The sequence below is a fragment of the Molossus molossus genome, unplaced genomic scaffold (genome assembly GCF_014108415.1).
Source record: "Molossus molossus isolate mMolMol1 unplaced genomic scaffold, mMolMol1.p scaffold_m16_p_20, whole genome shotgun sequence".
Taxonomy (NCBI): Eukaryota; Metazoa; Chordata; class Mammalia; order Chiroptera; family Molossidae; genus Molossus; species Molossus molossus.
Window position 1 is genome coordinate 37,847,258 of NW_023425356.1, and position 20,283 is coordinate 37,867,540.

General features: G+C 37.3%; 1 protein-coding gene across 7 annotated transcripts; it reads right to left on the reverse strand.

Annotated features, from left to right (window-relative positions):
- Positions 1 to 273: 273 nt before the first annotated feature.
- On the reverse strand, positions 274 to 19,894 carry ANGEL2 (angel homolog 2). Of its 7 annotated transcripts, none has more exons than XM_036272904.1 (10): positions 17,200 to 17,309; positions 14,731 to 14,981; positions 14,044 to 14,101; positions 13,132 to 13,388; positions 12,067 to 12,136; positions 10,488 to 10,909; positions 9,169 to 9,295; positions 8,722 to 8,779; positions 4,794 to 4,957; positions 274 to 3,366 (listed from the first exon to the last, which is right to left on the reverse strand). In XM_036272904.1, exons 3-10 carry the CDS (start codon positions 14,048 to 14,050, stop codon positions 3,215 to 3,217), a joined length of 1,257 nt encoding a protein of 418 aa, XP_036128797.1. In that variant the 5' UTR covers positions 14,051 to 14,101; positions 14,731 to 14,981; positions 17,200 to 17,309; the 3' UTR covers positions 274 to 3,214. The 7 variants fall into 7 exon arrangements, with proteins under 7 accessions (XP_036128797.1, XP_036128798.1, XP_036128795.1 ...); XM_036272905.1 differs by lacking the exon at positions 17,200 to 17,309 and adding an exon at positions 15,094 to 15,372; XM_036272902.1 differs by lacking the exons at positions 14,044 to 14,101; positions 14,731 to 14,981 and adding an exon at positions 19,765 to 19,890 and having other exon boundaries at positions 17,200 to 17,525.
- Between the last annotated feature and the right edge of the window lie 389 nt (positions 19,895 to 20,283).

A 20,283-nucleotide genomic window follows, 5' to 3' on the forward strand; every position in this document is an offset into this window, starting at 1 on the left:
TGAATTTCCAAATTCTAGTGCTGTAATTTAAATAGTAAGGCAAAACAAAAAACCATATGATCGACCCCACCCCCAATTGATTTTAAAACTGGCTACAATTTAAATGATCAAAAATGAAACTATGAAATGATTTGAAATCTAGTTTTTAAAAAGTTTTTAATGCAAGAGAATTATGCTTAAGCCATTATGGCAATATATGCAAAGTTTAAATGAATGACAGAAATCTTGATTTTAGACTACATGTTGTGCTGTTTTGAGTACACTTTATTTCAGAAAGTGATATTTAGTATTTTCTATATACTCTGAAATCATGAGCATTTCACTTTTTCTAAGTCAATTATTTCATAAGGATTTTATTAATAGATATTGGTAAGTAGAACTTTGGAACCTTAATTCAGTCTTCTTACTATACCCAAGGCTTTTGTAACCTAGTTTTATGTACGACCTTGTACAGTTTTTTTGACATACAATTCAGAATCTTGTTTATTCTCTTGGACTTTGTTCTGGCCAATACATTTTTTTTAAATCTTTAAGAAAAACTGTGATTGTTTTAGTGGGTATTTTTCTAAGTAAACAACAACTTGTATGATGGTATTTTAGAGAATGCCAGATAGTGCATGTTTCATGTTTTTTCTCATCACTTGTATGTTTATACAGCATGGGACTTTAATAAAACCATCCTGGAAACTTAAGGATTGTTTTTCTTCTAAAATTGTAAGATGATGGGGTCTTTTTTTCTTGTCCACTTACTATATAGTAAACTAATTTCTCATTCTCTCAGCCCTGTCTTCCACAATATTCAGACTCTACATTAAACATCACTCTGTTTTGGCACTTCTTAATTTACTTATATTTTAGTATCAGCCTAAGTAATAAAGGCTGAAAGGGTAATGAAATAGTTTAGAAGAGGCAACAAGCCAGCTTACACAGTTCAGTACACCTACCAGAAACCCCCAGGCACAGACGTGCTAGTATAATTTATTAGGTAATTTACAGGTACAAAGTGCAAATAACTTGACGTCTGCTTCCCCAATCCCTTAAACTCTCTGGATTCTAACTTAGTTTTTTAGGAATGCAAAGGGTTAAATGGAGACAGTCGCTTAAAAAAAGGACAAGATTTCAGACATGCATATTATCTTTATATCAAAAGGAATAGTTAAACCAAATTTCATTATTCCACAATATCCCTTTCCATTTAAAACTTGGATAGTATAGCACTTGAGGTTGTGGGAGACTTGGTTTCAGCAATTAGACAGATTTAATTGCTTTTGGCAGGTAAACACTAGGCTCCAACAGAGCTACCAACTCTTCTGACCAAAAAAATAAATAAAATAAAGACAAGTGGATAATTAATTTTAGTGGAGCTTTAAAAACTTGTGAAAAAGTTATACTGACCGTTTGGCCTCCAGCCCACAAACTAATACTTCATTCTATAAGATAAAATAGAAAGCAATTTTCTAGATTAACTTTGTTAAAGTGAAGTACATGAAAAGGGCCTAAAATGACAATATATTAATCAGGATATAAAAAATTAAATTTCCACAGAGGTTTTCAGGGATATTAGTTTGTCATTAATGACTTATATATAAAGTTATCTGTTAATAAATTCACACTACAGAAAGCAGTAATCAATTTTCATTTTTCTTTCCTCAATACTAGAAGGGGATAATTATACTATGTTATTATTTGATGATAATAATATCTGCTAATTAGAACAGATCATAATATTCTGAAAACTGTGACTAAAAAATGTGGAAAATCCTAGAACTATAGTTAATGCCATAAATAAAAAAAAACCCAAGTGAGAAATTAAACATTTAAAAGTATTTTCTTATTACAATTTTTACTAGGCAAATCCTTATAACCCACATGCCTTTTTGGGGGTATTCATCAATTTTATTTTTTAAAAATAATGGCAGTAAGTACTTAAGTAGAAAAAGTTTTAAAGTCCAAGACTATAAAGCAACTACTGCTTTCTAATTTAAAATGAAGCATTCTATTAAGAAAACCCACTGTAAAAACTTTTATAATTCAGTATAATTCAATATAAGATTACTTAGTTAAAAATGCACATAATTCTTTGATCACAATGTCTAAAAAGAAAATTTTCACTTTTTCTGGTTTAAAAATTTTGATTTAAACACTCACCCAGAGCCAACTGCAGGATTAATTATTAGACCTGCTCTTAACCACTTCCTCAAAAATGTCAGCACTATCTCTACTGCTGCATCATGATAAAAGAAAACACACTTTAGAAACAATACCACTAAAATAGTTAAAATTACTAAAGAATATTAGGTCTCCAAGTTGGTATCTCCCCGCTAGATTTTTGCTGGCTTCTCCGAATGTCTGAGGCAAAACAAAAATAATCAGATAGCTGCCACTTAGTTCCAAAGACAAGTTTCCTAATAAAATACATTTCTATAGCATTGGTTAACCAAAATAAAATCTCTCCCTAACCCAGGAATCTTCTTGAAACTGAATAGAAAAAAGAAAAATAACTGCTGGGGAAATGAAGGCATAACCCGGATCTGTGCCTCCTACAGTGGTCGGCTGTTACAGGACGGAAGAGTGGACTGTTTAAAGTATCTCAGCCCACCAGTTACGGGACCTACATGTCCCCAGCAAAATGCAGATATATTACATGTCCCAGGATAGTAACAAGATGAATTAAACAATCTGTACAATTTTAAAAAGCATTATCAAGCCCCCTGAAAAATAAACTAAAATGGTTGGATACTTTTGAATGACCCAGTGATTTCTGAGATGAACTAATTAGGACTCAACAAACTTGTGGTCCTCATAATGAAATCAGGTCTTCTGGGAGTGAAATGAGTTGTGGTTTGTAAGAACTCAAAGATACTTGGGATCCACCGTAAAACTTGCCAAAAACATGAAATGAAATATTTTACTAAGAGGGCTAAAGAAGATGCATTATATTTTAAAATAACTGTCTATTTTACTAAAATTTAGAATAAAAAATATTTACAATTCTTTTACAACAAACAGCATTTAGCTGAAAATATTCTTTCATTATGAAAAAAGAAAATCGTTGTAAACTTGTTTCTTCTGCTATCTGTCCCAAGCATTTAACATAACCTCTTCAGAAACTCCACAGCGCAAAAATAAACATGCAAACTCCTAAGAACACTTTTACAGTCTTTGAAAAAGAATATAAATTGGAAAGAATAGTATATATGTAATCAAAGAAGAGTCAGAGCTCAAGTCTGAATTTAGCCAATAAAGGCAGATGATCTGAAGAATTATTTTCATTTGGAAGTCCGTTAACAGTCCACAGGTCTTGTTCTGTAAGAAGTGACAGTCTAGCTAGAAGTTTCAAGCCACCAACCAAAGCAACTTCAGCTCCTACATTAAAGAAACATACATATTTAGTGAAACTGTCAACAGGTTATTGTAAATTAATCATATAAGTCTTTTTCCCCCATAAACAATGATAAAGAAAACTTGAGACCCCTCTGGAAGTCTCCATCTGAAACAGTTTTCAGAATATGATTACATTTTTACTAATATAAGTTGTTAAAAAAAGTTTTCAAAATAGGATTAAATATTTATTGAGTGTAACCTAATTCTCAAATATACCAGCAGTTTCAGATGTTTGTTTTTTCTATTTCAGATAGTTTTTCTATTTCAAGTTCGTAAAATAATCCAGAAGAAAACATCAATGTAAATAGAATGTTAAGAGTGATTTGGGACTGACATCTATATAAGAAATTCATCTATCAACCAGTCTATAGTTGTATAAAGCCAGAAAGACATAGCCACAGCTAAGTAGGAAGTTTATAAGGTGACTGGAGAATAAATTTATAATTTGGTCCCAGAGAGTCAGTACCCACAAGAAGTAGAGTAAGAGGACATGCTCTTAATGTTAAAATTGGATGCTGGTCAATGACACACTTCCGCCATCTAGTGAACAGTTACAGCATGACAACTAGCAGAACCTTACTACAAATTCAAAATACTGGGCCTATTTTGTAGAGTTGATCTCATGGGGAGGAAGGAGTAAGCTATCTCCTAAGTACTACTAATCAGGCTATCCTCAGTAGGAAGAAAAAACAAACAAAGGGAAAAGGGGGAAATAAAAGTAGCACACAAAAAATGGAAGAGAAAAAAGGGGAAATCAGAATGGACAACAGTGGCCCACATTATGGACTTTCAGTTTTCTAAACGGTATTTTTTGGCTTCCACTTAGATGAAACTGCATGGTCTTCTCCACGTTAAATCCTTTGGTTAATAACGCCTTATTCTCATTGAATCATACAAGGAAAAATGTTTTATCACCTTTGCTTTTTGAAAACACAGTCGCAGACCTCTCTTTCCAGCAAAATCCAATATTCCAAGGTCAACATGACAAAACTGTCCATTGTAGGAAGTTTAAGCAAGGTCCTACAATGAGGGCAGTGTGCTGCAGCAAAATTTAAGTACAGCGATATGATGTTGCTGGCACAAGAAACATAAATTTATGGCAAGTAAACCAAAGGGCAATATGAAAGGCCTAGAATGCAGGTGGCTGGACTGGAGGGCAGAGCTGAGGACAGGATTCCTGGTAACAATTAATTTCCTTTAGGTGTTTCACTGCCTCCATCTTTTGCAGGTGAGTAACTGATTTATTCTAATACATTACCAATATGTCAAATATATCACCAATTAAAAAAATATGTTTAACTTCTAAATCTAGAACTTCATCCAATGTTCAGCTAACTTTGTCAACCTCAGCCTTGAGGTTTTAGCTACTCTGTTCTCAAGGAGAAGTTAAGATTACATGCTTTCTTTACCTGGCTGCCCAGCAACATCTTCCTTTTCTGAAGAATAGAAAATATAATCCACGGTGATGGCACTTCGGGAATGACAGGTGGTCACTTCTGGAATTCCAGTGTCAGGAAAATAATGTGAATAAACAGATGACAAGCTGAAATGGTGCTGCAAATGTGAAGATAACCTAAATTGAAAAGAAAAAAATGTTTAGCATCCATCAAGTTTTTAATTACGTATAATTCCTATTAAAGCACTTTTGCATTTAATTTCCAGACACAGCTAGACATTAGGACAAACTTTACTTAAACAGACATATTATAATTTGGCATTCATGCAGTGATATCCAAAACCCATTAACAAAGCTGTAAAACATGGGTGGGTTGGGGGAGGAAGCTCAATAATGAATATATTCATGTGATTTGTTAATTATATTCTAGAACCTTTACTTACTAATAAACACATTCTAAAACAATGTACAGGCATACCACATTTTTTGTTGTTGTTAATTCTCACCACATTTTTTGTTGTTGTTAATTCTCACCCAAGAATATTTTATTTTTCCATGATTTTTTTAGAGTGAAAAAGTGGGAGGAAGGGAGAGAGAAACACTGATGTGAGAGAGACACATCAATTGGTTGCCTCCCGCATGACCCCGACTGGGGCCTGGGATTGAATCTGCAACCCAGGTACATGCCCTTGACCAGTAATCAAACCTGTAACCCTTTGGTCCGAGGGCTGACGCTAGTCTAACCACTGAGCCAAACTGGCCACGGTGGCATACCTCATTTTACTGCGTTTCACCATTCTGCTTTGCAGATGTTGCATTTTTTACAAATTATAGGTTTGTGGCAACCCTTTATGCCTGTCAGTGCCATTTTCCAACAGCATTTGCTTACTTTGTGTCTCTAGGTCACATTTTTAAAAATATATATTTTATTGATTTTAGAGAGAGAGCAAAGGAGAGGGAGAGAGAACATCAACTGGCTGTCTCCTGTATGCCCCCCACTGGGGATGAGGCCCACCGTCTGGGCATGTGCCCTGACAGGGAATCAAACCTGCGACCTCTTGATGCATGGGTTGACGCTCAACCTCTGAGCCACACTGGCTGAGCTCTAAGTCACATTTTGATAATTTTTGTAATATTTCAAACTCTTCCATTATTATTATGTTTGTTATGGTGATCTGTGATCAGTGATCTTTGATGTTACTATTGTAATTGTTTTGGGGAGCCACAAACCGCACCCATATAAGATGGGGAACTTGATAAATGTTGTGTGATCTGACTGTTCCACTGACCATCCATTCTCCAACTCTTTCCCTATCTTCTGGGCCTTCCTGTTCCTTGAGTCACAACACTGAAATCAGAGCAATGAAAAACCCCACAATGCCTCCTAAATGTTCAGGTGAAAGGAAGAGCTGCATGGCTCTCACCTTAAATCAAGAGCTAGAAATTACTAAGCTGAGTGAAGTCATGTTGAAAGCCAAGACAGGCAGAAAGCAAGGCCTGCTGCACCAGCAGCCAAGTTGTGAATGCAAAGGAAAAGGTCTTGAAGAAAATTAAAAGTGAACACATGAATGACAAGAAAACAAAACAGCACATCTGTTTACAACATAGTTCACTGAATATTTTAAACCAACTATTGAGACCTGCTCAGCAAAAAAAGACTCCTTTCAAAATATTGCTGCTAACTGACAATGCATCTGGTCACCCACACAAGCTCTAATGAAGATTTACAATGAAATGAATGCTGTTTTCACGCCTGCTAACCCAACATCCATTCAGCAGACCATGGACCAAGGAGTAACAAGTCTTAGTAAGACCTGTATTTCAGATGGCTACAGCTGTCAAAGACAGTGATTTAATCCTCTGATGGATCTGAGCAAAGTAACTGAAAACCTCTGGAAAGGATTCACTATCCTAGATGCCATTAAGAACATTAATGATTCAAGGCAAGAGGTAAAAATATCAGCAATTTAGAAGAAGTTGATTCCAACCCTCATGGATGACTTTGAGGGATTCAAGGTTTCAGTGAAAAAAGCAATTGCAGATGTGATAGAAATAGCAAGAGAACTAGAATTAGGGGTGGAGCCTCAAGATGTGACTGAATTGCTGCAGTTTCATGATCAAACCTGAATGGATGAGAAGTTGCTGCTTGGATGGGCAAGAAAAATGGTTCCTTGAGATGGAGTCTAGTCCTGGTGAAGATGCTGTGGAGACTGCTGAGCTGACAACGAAGGACTTAGAATACTACATCGACTTAGCTGATTAAGCAGCAACAGGGTTTGAGAGGACTGACTGCAATATTGAAAGAAATTCTACTGTGGGTAAAATGCTATCAAATAGCATCACATGATACAGAGAAATTGTTCATAAAAGGAAGAGTCCATCGATGTGGCAAACTTCTTTACTGTCTTATTTTAAGAAACTGCCACAGCCACCCCAACATTCAGCAGCCCCCATCCTGATCAGTCAGCAGGCATTAGTCAGGGCGAGGCAAGACCCTCCACCACAAAAAGATTACGACTCTCAGAAGGCTCAGATGATGGTTAGCATTTTTTAACAATATAATGTTTTTAAATTAAGGTATGTAAATTTTTTATATATAATGCTACTGGACACTTAATAGACTACAGTATATTGTAAATAATTTTATATGCACTGGGAAGCCACAAAAAATTTGTGTTACTTGTTTCACTAAGGTATTCACATTACTGTGGTGGTCTGGAATCAAACCTGCAATATTTCTGAGGTATGCTTGTATATGTTTTTTTTTGTTTTGTTTTGCTTTTAAGAAAGAAAATCAAATGCCTTTTAGGAATGCCATTTGCAATACATCCGGCAGACTGTTGATGTCAGAGGCACCTTATTTTTTTGCAAACTTTTATCTTACTATCAACTTTTCAGTTTTACACATATAAGCTGTGTATAAACATGTATTTATATGTAGATACTTAAAAGTACCTTTCTTATACCCCATTTTGTTTAAAAAGATTTTAAAATTATTCAAAACTAAGTATTTATCAGCAAAATTAGCTTTCTAGTAACCATATTCAGGGGTTTTGACTATATTTGAATGGCTTAATCATAAATTTAAAAATATTCTTAAAAATTTTTTTCCTTTCTTAACGAGATTCTCATACATGAGATATTTTCTCAATATAAGGTATACAAAATAAGACAAAGAAGAAAACAAAATAAGAGGTGATTGTAATTGGGTCCCTAAATTTATATGTTAAAACAAAATCTAAACTATTAAAGAGTCACAATATAAAACAATGAAGATATTAAGAAAATCCCCAAAAGACAAGATTTAAATCTCCATCTGTTATATTAAAATATATATGTGTTTCTCAACCATAGCCCCCCAAATTCATGCTTCTTTAATAAATAGGATTCTAGGCATCTTCACCCTTCTACTCTGATGACCTTTTCCTGTAGTTTAAGAGATAAGTATAAATAATTATCTTTCCTACTGACATATTCTTTTTCAGATCAATTCTCCTATAGATTGTTTTGAGATTTAGTAAGTCAAAGGAGGCTAAGAATCTTCCTGAAATCTCAAAGATATTCTTCTGCAATCTTGACCTCTGTAATAGCAATAAATTTTATAGTACCAGATCCATGAACAAGCTGTTTCCTTTAATTAACACTACTTAAGTATTTGCTCTATCATCAAGCTTTACATGCTTTGTCTCATGTAATCCTCACAACCCAAATTACATATAAGGAAACGACATGAGATGTTAAGATTCTTGTTCAAAATCACACAGCTAAAAAGCAGCAAAGTCATGACTGGTACTTGGGTCTATTTCACTTAAGAGCCAACATTCTTCACCAGCACAGAATATCATCTTCATTTTTTAACTTTTTAAAAGATCACTTTTGAGAAATGATTTTTTTACTCGACTAAAGTCAGCTAATGTCCACTGCTGCTTTCTAAAACTCACTTTTCAGCTGTCGCTAGGACTTCTGTTTTATCCAGGTGTGTTTGTGTCAGATCACTGTCTGTAAGAACAAAGAAAAATACATATTTTAATACTATCAATACATTGTTTTGTTCTAGTATGCCTTAGTATAGTCCCTTTACTCTAGGAACAAGATTTAAGATATATCTGGTGTAGATAGATGCCTAGTTAAATGTTCATCCTATATATTTTTATGATTTCCAAAATTGGCAAATATAAAATGCAAACATTTCCAAAGTAATGTGCAAGTAATTCATGCAAAGATAATGCTCAAAGTACAACTTTAAAAAGGTAAATTTAGAGCTCTTTAAAAAATGGAGTAAGCATGTTTTATATATGAATATTTATTCTTGAGATGGTATCTCTTTAAAAAATTATATTCAAAGGGAAAGTATTATGAAACTGCCAAAATGTATTGCAAACACTTACCTGTATTTTCGACTTTTGGTACCTGCTGTACCTCATACACACAGTTCTGTGAGATACCTAGGTTTGGGGGCCAAATTGGAATAGATAAAATTCTTTGTCCCCGTGAAGACTGTTCCTGGCCAGATACCTAAACACAATTTCAACAGGTTTCTTAAGTGAGTAGATTTATAATAGTTTATGTATTGAAAAGTTTATGTGTTAAATGAAAGGAAATCTAAGAATGGTAAATATTACTTTTTATTCATTATATTGGTTATTTGTGCTTATAAGATCTTGTTCAAATACAGTTCAGAAAGCACTTATTATTTACATGGAAATGGCAATTCTTTCGAATCCTTGTTTTTCTCTAATTTGGCCATCTAAATGATCTATAGTTTTGGACTAATACTGCCCCTCCCTTTTTGCTACCCACAATACAGTTCCTATTATAGAAAATACTGAGAGAGACAAGCTCTTATAAAATTTTAAACTATCACTCAAAAGTCAGCAGTGAAAAACTTATTTTGTTAAATATTCTGAAGATCAAATGGTCAAAAGTAAGCAGAAGAGAGCACAATAAAAATAAAAACAAGATTGATTATATTCAACTAAGGAATTAAAATATTTATCATTGCCCTGTCCGGCATGGCTCAGTGTTTAGAGTGTCAGTCTACACATTGGAGGGTCATGGGTTTGATTCTGGTCAAAGGCAGGTACCTGGGTTGCAGGTTCGATCCCTGGCTCTGGTTGGGGCATGTGAGGGAGGCAACCAATCAATGTGTCTCTCTCACATCAATGTTTCTCTCATTCTCTTTACCTGCCTCTCCCCTCTTCCCTCTCTTTCACTCTCTCTAAAAATCAATGGAAAAAATATCCTCCAGGGAGGATTAACCCAAATACATACATATATATATATATATATATATATATATCATTATGTAAAGGAAAATTATATAATGAATATTAAATTACTGTTTTGCTAACTGTATTGCTCACACACTCAGCATTCAAAATTCTATTGTGCCACCTTGTGAGTAGTTTCTTGTTTATGAAGTGTTCATGTCTGTCAATGTTATCTTTTTTCTTCTTCTCTGCCATTTTGGATTTTTTGCAGCCTGCCAATTCCTCCAAGGAGAACGTTGCCACAAATAGATGGAAAAGATGAAATTTAATCAAGTGTATATAATTACTTATCAGCAGTTGTGGAAAGTCAATGCAGCTTGGTAAAGTGCGGGTGCTGGATCACTGAAGGTTTCAAACAGCCCTGTGATGACTATCCTCAGGTTACAGTGAACCATGGACTGAGTCTACCTCTTAATAATGATGAAGCGAGTACTCACCCTTCCTATGGCAAGTCCTTCGTAATTCAATTTTCCCTCCTTTATGAAACTATAGAGCGGAGAACCAGGAACAGAATTAAAGTCCCCACACATAACGATAGGGCAGAAGCTGCCATCTTTCTGATGGGCAACACTGGAAATCTCTGCCAGAAGCATTGCCAATTGGGTCAGTTTAATATCACCTCGCCTTGGGTTATACAACAGATGTGTGTTAGCTACACAGATTGCAGGAGAGGTACCACTTGGAATTTTGGGCTGCAAGAGTAACACTAATCCAACATTGTCTCTGTCCAACAGAGGAACATCAGGGCGGTAGAATTCCACTGGGTTCACTGATAAGAGTGAAAATTTGGAATGTTTGAAGCAAATGGCACAACCATCCGGTTTCTTTCCTGTCCGAATCTTGTATTCACAGTGATAACCTAAAAAAAAGAAATGGAAAACAAGGGACTGTTTTATACACACACACACACACACACACGGCAAAACACAGCTAATATTTTTGAACAATGTTTTTATCAAAGTATATTTCACAAAACATTAGCAATGTAGGATGCTAATGAGTGTTGGAATCAAAAAAGTTTGGAGATGGATCTAATAGGTTTCTTTACTGGCAGACTTCAGTCTTAAACACGCTAATGTGCATTATCACGCTCTCATTTGCACCTTAGTAAAAGTCAGTCATGACAAAGACAGCAGGGCCTTACAATAATCTACCCACCATGCACCTCTGATCTTTTTGCCTCTAACTCTTCCCTCCTTGCTCCACTCCACACACACTAGCCTGCTTATCTGCCTTAAGGCACTCCAACCACAGGGCCTTTCCTTTGCTATTTCCACAGTCTGGAATGCTCTAGAAATGGCTTGTTCATTCGCATTCAAGTTTTTGCTCAAATGTCACTTGCTCTGATCATTTGTTTACAAATTGAAACCTGATCCATTCTACTTTCCTACTTTTCTCCAGAACACTATCGCTACTTAATTAATGATGTACACATTATGTGGTTTATTGTCGGCCTTTCTCCACTAGAACGTACACTCCGCAAGGGCAGAGACTTGTTATCTGTTCTGCTCACTGCTGTATTCCCACTGCTTAGAACACTGCATGGTGTGTAGTAGGCACTCAAAAATATTTCGTGAATGAATAAATTCAACGTACATAGCATTTCTCAAACAGATAACCTGTTCCTAGAAGTGTTCACTCATCAAAGAGGTTTTTAGTTTTTATCCATTAGGCAGTGGTAAACACTTGCATTACGATGATGACCTAGACGGAGTGGTCCCTGATCTCATGCAGCTCAGAATCTTAGAGGTCTAGTGATGGGCAACGCAACTGCTGCAAAGGAAGCTATTAAAAGATTCTTACACACCTTTCCCTTTGAATTAAAATTATATATCAATACAAAAGTTTCCATTTGAAATACCTCAATCTTTTCCTGACCTTTTGAAACAGGTATTAAATTTTTCAAAATTAAGATTTTGGGCCTAAATACACCACATTTCTTTGTTAGCAAGTTATGTTTTAACGACACACCAATCTTCCAAAGTAAATTTAGCTAAAATAAAAGTTACATTGTACCCAATGATTCCAAACTTGGCCTGATCTCTGTTCCATAATGATCTTCTTGAACTTCTTGTAAACAAAGTACCTTGGAAGAAAAAAAGGCTTTGAATTAGAACAGAGATATAAATATGAGTTTTCTGATGTTTCCATCTCTAAACACAGGCTTCTAAATTTTAACAGCTTGATGAAAGTTGAAAAAGAAGTCCTTTTTTCTTATAATTTACAGATTTAATGTTTCCAAATGTGATCAGTCCCCCAAACCCAGGCCTTTAATTACATGAAGCTTTCTTACTATCAAAAATTGGTATTTCCCAAAGAAAATATTTTTAATTTACATATAAAAAATATTTAAATTCCCCTGAATTTACATATTTATTAAATCCTTCTTGTCCTTTCTTAAGAGGTGATTTTTTAAATGTCATTTTCTAGATTAATTTATCATGAATTATTTAAATTTAAAATCAAAGAAAATAATTACTGAATGCTTAATATATTGCTAGTCCCTATCCTGGAACTGACCAATACTTAAGATTTTTGGATCTTTTTTTTTTTTTAAAGACAGGCAGACTGCCATGTGCAGCACCTCGTTTGGATGTGTCTGGAGTCTTGGAAGCTTGACCACCCTACATTCTCCGACACATGGACCATGAGAGCTTGTTTGGAGGTTCTAGCAGGGGAGCGCAGCTACTGGTATACCCCTGACCGAAGACGGCTGTCCTCTTTGACCAAGCGCACAGCTTCAGGAGGGACACACATGGATCGGTGAGGGAGGAGGGGGACACCCGCCTAGCCAGCCAGATCTGCTGAATCAATGCTGACGATCAATGGGGTGACATGTTGCAGCCAGATCACCCTCACATCCTTTTGGATCTTTTTTGAAGAGTTAGATGATTATTTATACCAACAACAATTAGCAAATGACTCTCTGGAAGTCGTGATACCTTGTTAAAAACTGTTACATCACTATATTTAAACATCTTCCCGTCTTACCAAACAAAAGGGACAAAACCATTTAGTTCACAAATGAACCATTTAACCAAACTTTTTCTTGTGTGAGGAATTTTTATATTTTGCACTTACATCTGCATCAAAGTTTTTAATTTCTTTCAGAATATTGGGAAACCTAAAACTCCAGTGTAATACTGGCCGCCGGCAGTGTCTATAGAGGTGTGAATTATCTTCCAATAAATTTTGTGAAAGTATATTATAGGACATCACTGAAAAGTCAAACTCGTTCTCACTGTCTTCACATATGGGGTCAACATTTTTGTCTCCTAGGATCTTCGTTTTTTCTTTATTATGGTTACATATATATTCCCAATGCCGTTCTATGGTGCCTGTTAAAACATATTGGACAAAATATAAAGAATTAATTTAACAAACAGACCATATTTTTTCCTGTATATAAGTATTTTCTTGCCTTTTAAAAATTTCCATAGGCAATGAACACAATGTTTCCCCCTAGGAAATGGCAATGTAGCATTGAATAACCAGAAGTTGTCACCAAATTGATTAAAAGGCTGTAAAATGAAATACTGACTGAACAAGGGGTATACAACAGGTTTAAAAGGATCTATCAAGTCATTCTGGAGGCTAAGAGTGTGTGTTAATAAAACTAAGACTATACGGGGGTTGTGGTTTCTCCCATCTTTATAGTTAAGTAGTTTAGCAACTTTGTAACCATAATAATATATTTGTATGTCACAGCTGGCTTTCCAATAGGATAATTTCAAATATTTTATTCTCTATTAGTAAGATAAAATCATCCATTGATTAACTAATTTCCAAAAAGAACTCTTCCCAGAATTCTGCTTTAGAAATGAATGAAGGGTATATAATGACAATATACAGAAGCAGTACTTAGCGTCTAAAACACCAAAGTGGAAAGATGTGAACAAAATGAACAAAAGAAATCTTTTTAATGCGCACCAAAACAAAAGTTAAACGTAACATAGTTAGAGAGTGTTGGTAAATGATGGCTAGTTGACGAACCTAGCATGCAGCAACCAGGAATGTGTGATGGTTTATATTCTCAAAGACATCATGTACCCTGAAAAAGTGATGAAAAGAGAATCAAAAAGCATGAGATTTTGCAATCACAGGCAGTCCTCAATTTAGAAATGGCCACCATATATACAGTTTTGACCTTGGGTCTTGTCTCCCTCACCCACCATTAAAGGGTATACTGTAACGGCCATGGAACCATGAAGAAACATGTGGGACTTTTAGAGAATCTATGAACAAAAATGAAGGAGGAAACAAGAAATGGGAAGACCTTGGAGAAATAGAGTAGGAGATGGACTCCCAAGCATGATTCAATAATATGAAAAAAAATCTCAGCCCTAGAATCTCTCCCTTTTCCTGCATGAAGGCTTTCATTTTACTGGATCGTAATACCTAAAATTCCACCAGTACAGTGGCTTTCAACCTCTAAAGCTTGAACAACCCTTCATCATTACTTTTCATGTCAGGAACATCAATCTCTGGTACGCTGGCAATGAGCTGGAATGATGGGGTAAATACATTTATCCTGATCACAATTGCTTTGAATAAACATACAGAAATGTGTTCAAATACTAAAGTTCCATGGAAGACAATTTGAAAATTACTGATGGAGTGAATAGTCTTTGGCCTTCATATACTTCACAACATAAATTCATACCACAAAAGCTTATATACCTTCCATGTCAGGAGGAACAAGGTGATCACAGCAGAGAAGACAGATGAATCAAAGAAAGTAAGCAATAGGCCTGATCGGGTTTTTAGGGTGCCTAATTAAAAAGTCATAATTGTGTCACACAAATCCTTCAAATACCACTTTAAAGTGATAGGCAAGTTAGCAATGCTGTTTTCTTGATTGAAAAGTATTAGTGAAATATCGGAAGTCACAAATATGGCTTAACGAAGAGCATGTTCGTTATTCACAATACCTAGGAAGAATGGACATATAAAGAGTCAGGTTGCAATCCAAGTTTATCAGTGTGTAAATGTAATTCCCCATCTATTAAAGGGAAAAGAACACCACCACAATTTTTTGAGTACCTACTATGAAGCCAACAGTGTGCTGGGCACTTTGACATCTCATTTCATTGTCAACAGGCTTTGAAAGTAAGCATTATTTTACACCAGAAAACCAAGGAGCAGAGAGATTCAGTAATCTGTCCAAGTTCATACAATTCGTGGTGGAGCAGAATGACAGCAAGGAGTGGTTCCTAAGCCCATGCTTATGTCACTACGGCACAGCTCCACCTGACAGCTACCAGATACACAAAAGAGAAGTGTGTTGACCTGACGGACAATGAATACATCAACGAAAAGCGATCTCATATCATACAGCCTTAGATTTATAGATTACGAATTGTTCTTAGGAACTTAATTTTAATGTCTCTAAATAAACCTTTCGTTCATTCAAACAAGTATGTTTATAAACACAAGCTGTGGTTAAATACTATTCAAATAGGTATTCACTATTGCGTACTTAGAATTACTTAAATGTGAAGTAGAAATTCTCCTTAAAAGAGCACTAAGTAGTCCGGCCGTGTGGCTCAGCGGTTGAGCGTCGATCCATGCACCAAGAGGTCACCAGTTCGATTCCCGGTCAGGACACATGCCCAGGTTGTGGGCCTGATCCCCAGTGGGGGGCATGCAGGAAGTGGCCAATTGATGTTCTCTCTCATTGATGTTTCTTTTTTTTTTTTTATCCTCACCCGAGGACGTTTTTCCATTTTTTTTGTTCAGATAGAGTGGGAGGGAAAGAGAGGAAGAGAGAAACATCGACGTGAAAGGGACACATCGAGGGCTGTCACCTGCATGACCCAACCAGGGCCAGGGACAAACTGCAACTGAGGTACATGCCCTTAGCGGAAACCGAACCCAGGTCTCTCGGGACCGCAGGCCGACACTCTAACTGCTGAGCCAAACTGGCCAGGGCTCTCATTGATGTTTCTATCTCTCTCTCCCTGTCACTTCCTCTCTCTCTAGAATCAATAAAGGAAAAAAAAAGAGCACTAACTAATCTTCTAGTCTGACTTCCAGGTAACACTGTGAATGTCTTCCTTTGACAAATTTATGCCTGCTCCCTACACATTAACATCTACACAGTCTACTTTCAATTATCTACAGAGGCATTATCTTCACTGAAATCCATAGCTCAGGAAGACAATTCCAAATTCTACTTATGTACTGGGGGGGGGGGGGGGGGGCAGGACTGGTAGCACAGAGGGAGTCTCATCAATTGTATAAAGTAAAAAGAATATGAGAAAAATAGGAATAATCAACATATTTAGAAAAACACTGTTTCTTGAAGTTGAATAAGATGTTTTAAAAAACAAAAATTTCAACACTCTCAAGATTATATCTATGTGAAATACTGATATAATAAGGTAAAATCCTATTCTGTGAGAAAATACCTTTCATTTGATTGTTTCTAGTTAAGAAAATCCTTTTGTCTTATTTTTAAAAGTTATCATTTAAAAAAGTCGGCTTAAAAATGAAAACCCAAAATTTAGTTTTACAGATCTGTGGACTTCAAAGAATATATCTACCAATTTCTAAGAAATCTAGAACCTTTGTTTCAAAAATGCTAGATTTAAAACTTATTCTTGCCCTGCTGGGTTTGCTCAATGGTTAGAGCATCTGCCCAAGGACCGAAGGATTTCGGGTTTGATTCCTGGTCAAGGGCATGTACCAGGGTTGCAAGTTCGATCCCTGGCCCCTGTTGGGGTCATGTAGGAGGCAGCCCATCGACGTGGCACAGTGATGTTTCTCTCTCTTTCTCCACCCCCTCCCTGCTTTCCACTCTATCTAAAAATCAATGGAAAAATATCCTCAGTTTAGGATTAACAACAATAAAAAATTATTCTAAATTAAACTTAATGTTTTAATCTAGTCCTCCATTCTTTCCCACCTATTCTATATGTAGAGTCACTTCTATTTTTACTGCCAGAAATACACAATTAATTAAAGATAAGAATAAAAACTTCATTTAAAAAAAGAATTTCCCTTTTCCTCACAGAAACCTAGTGGCTGAAAATAAACACCAAACACTTCTAAAACCTACAGGAGGTTTTCTTGAAGATTAGATAGGAAAGTTTCAGTTAGTCTATGGCTCATGTCTATTCCTGCACCAAGATTAAGTGTCACCTTTACCTTGGTGTTTTCTTCGTTTTGATGAAGGCTCATCTCCCTCAGAGTTCATGATGTAACTAGAGAGGTGAATCAAAGATGTCTGGCTCAGGTTGTCAGGTCTCCAATTCCAGTACTGAAACTGAGTTCTAGACTCAAATAAACAAGGTGGTCTCCAATTTAATGAAAAATGCCTACTACTGAAGTAGGGGTAAGGAGCACGAGAATAATGTCCAGGCCACCTCATACAACTAGAAATATGTCTGTTCCAGCAACACCTTTGCAGATTCTCCCACGGTGTAGTCCAGTCTCTGCCCAGACTCCTCTGGTGATGGGGTAACATGGGGTATCTAAAAGAAATAAATACACTCCTTGAGGCACCACTTTAGGTTCAGCTATAGCACACAAAATCCAAATCTGTTTCCTCAAGGGAAGACAGGAGTCTCATATTTAAAATCTGACATCTAAATCTGTGAAGAATGTGGGAAAAGCAGCCATGATTTAACTGTTAGAGCAGTATCTCAATACTCTCCCTAAACAACCATGAATGGTATTCTAAACACTTAACATAGCATCTACCAGGTTCCCAAAACACCACATACACTTCGAAAAGTCCACAGTTCAACTGCGAGATAAATCAGCCATCAAACTGGTATTCAGATGAGCTTTCTAGCCTCCAAGAAAACTCAATGGATAAATAAAACCCACAAACATAATACTTAAATCAAATATGGAATACATAAGCTGACTACAATGAAAGCGAATCTCTCTTCCAATGTGGTTTGGAGCAAAAACACGTTTCTCAACAGTTTTTATACCAAGGTTGTATTTTCCAAACATTTGTATAGCTAAGAAAACAACTCTATCACAACTTCAGAAAACTACCTCTCTTGCTAATCAGTAGGTGGATACTTTGTTTTTCCATCTTTTTTTTTTTTTTAAGTATGTTTTTCCTTGAGGGAAATGACAGAGGATAGGGATTACTTATTAGGAATTCACCAACACTCCAATGCAATAGTACCAATTTAACCTATCATCCAAAATATCTCCAAAGTAGTGTTACCATTATGTTGAACAGATATGTTGCTCTCTGGTTCTATTGGGCACCATCTTACCTTACTATTCTGGCAAAATATTAGGATTGAGGCCTTTAATCCTTTCCTCTAGAATTCATTAAAGGTACATTTCCAAGGTGATGTCCACTTCTATTACCAAAGGAATTTTGCTTAAAGTGTATTTTCTGTTATTTGACTTTTATATGTTATGTTCTTTTCATTTTAACATTAAATTTTTTTATTATATATTTTTGTAGTTTATGTATTTTCAAATTCTGTAAATTCAATTGAGTTGTAAATCTTTAAAGGCATGACATGGGCAGACTATCCTGTTTTGTGAAAACACTGAAAACCAAGAGGTTTACAGTTGTTCATATGGACAGTAATACAATAGTTAATACATAATAATACAAGAATAAAGTGTGTTTTGTGTACTCACAACTGTAAACTTACGTTTGCCCCACCCTGATATAGATTCTTTTCTTCTATTTTTTTTTTTTTTTGGTACGTGCCCCTAGCGGGAACCGAACCCAAGACTGCCTGATCCGCAGGCTGATGCTCCAATCGCTGAGCCAAACCGGCCAGGACGATTCTTTTCTTCTTAAAACTATGAGCTCCTTCAAAGCCAGAACTTTCTTAATCATTTTAATCCCAGTCTCTTCCCAAGCGCCTAGCACAGTGCCTGGCACACAGCTGGTACTCAAGAAAACATCGTTGAACTGAATTGTGAAGTCCCAGAACTATAGGAGTTAAAACCCAATGCCCACAACTGATGTTATCATTAATACCCAGTCGTGCTTCCCACGTGTGGTACACCAGTCGGTTTCAGACGGTACACAAGTGAACCTTTTGATTTTTAATATCGACGTATTTATTTTAAAGTATATTAAGAAACAACCACCACCATCAGTACATCAAAGCCAAGATTTCCCAGATAACTGCTTAGGGCTACGCTAATGTAGGCAGCACTTATCGAAGTGCTTTTTACAGTGAGTTAATTTCGAGGAAAACAGCCAGTAAACAATACAGGTGTGAACTTAAATCAAATATGGAATTCGATAGTGATCTTAGTAAAGGTTGGTGTACAAGTGACTCATGTGTGAGAGACACACACCAGCAAACAAAAACCGCGCGCGTGCGCCTCCCTAGGTCAGGTCGCCGCGGGACCTGTCGTGACAGGTGGCCTCTGCGGGGACCGTCAGCTCCCGGAAGGGGCTGCGGGGCCTGCGGGGGAGGCCGGGACCAGAGAGGCTCGGCTGGCTCGGCGGCTGGGCCGGTGGAAGTAGGCCGGGGCTCCGAGGCCCAGCCGGGTCGGGAGCGCACCAGCCCGGCCGGCGGCGACGTGCCCAGGCCGGGTTTACCTATCCTCGGGGTCTCCGGAGGCTCGTCCCGGCAGCACCACCGGCCCGACCCTCTTCCTCCTCCTTCCTCCCCGCCCCGCCCCGTCCCCCGCCGCCCCTCCCTCCGCCCTCCCGCCCCCCGGACCTACTGACCGGCCTCTCCCCACTACACAGCGGCCGTAGCCCCTCCTCACACAGCGCCAGGCTTCCATCCTCCCCCTCGGTGGCCGTCCGGGCGCCACCGCCACCTCTACGAGAGATCAGGCGGCCGAGAGCTCCGGGGGCTCCCCATCACCAGGCGCCGGGCCTCCCGGCCGGGCTGCAAAGCACGCTGGGAGGCTCGGTCTCGCCCGGGGCCAAGTCCCCATATTGCGCCGCGAAAGTCCCCGAGCTGCGTTCCAGCACCGTCACAGAGCGTGTGACGCGTGGGCCGCCATTTCCAAAGCGGGCAGGACTCCGCCCGCGCTCTTAAAGCGACAGAGAGAAAGAAACGACTGGCCGGCTTTAAGGACTGTGGGAGGGGTGGAAGGTGGTTACTGGGTGAGAGTAAGAAGGAAAAATACTATATTCTCGGATTTATGTGTCCTTGGGAGACGGATGCCCACGGTAGGAAAATACCCTTTTCTGGTTCCCAGAGAACTGAAGTGCCACGGATTTTTGCAACTAATTCTGCAGGAACACATCCGCAGAGTTCGCAAAGTGTACCTGTGTGT

Bases quoted from the DNA above. Each gene is read 5' to 3' on its own strand.
- ANGEL2 (XM_036272901.1), bottom strand. From the start codon at position 19,782: ATGGAAGCCTGGCGCTGTGTGAGGAGGGGCTACGGCCGCTGTGTAGTG. The intron at 9,296-10,487 runs GTGAGTACTCGC...AATTGTGTTTAG, and splicing joins AAGGACTTGCCATAGGAAGG to GTATCTGGCCAGGAACAGTC. The intron at 8,780-9,168 runs GTAAGTGTTTGC...TTGTTCTTACAG, and splicing joins ACCAAAAGTCGAAAATACAG to ACAGTGATCTGACACAAACA.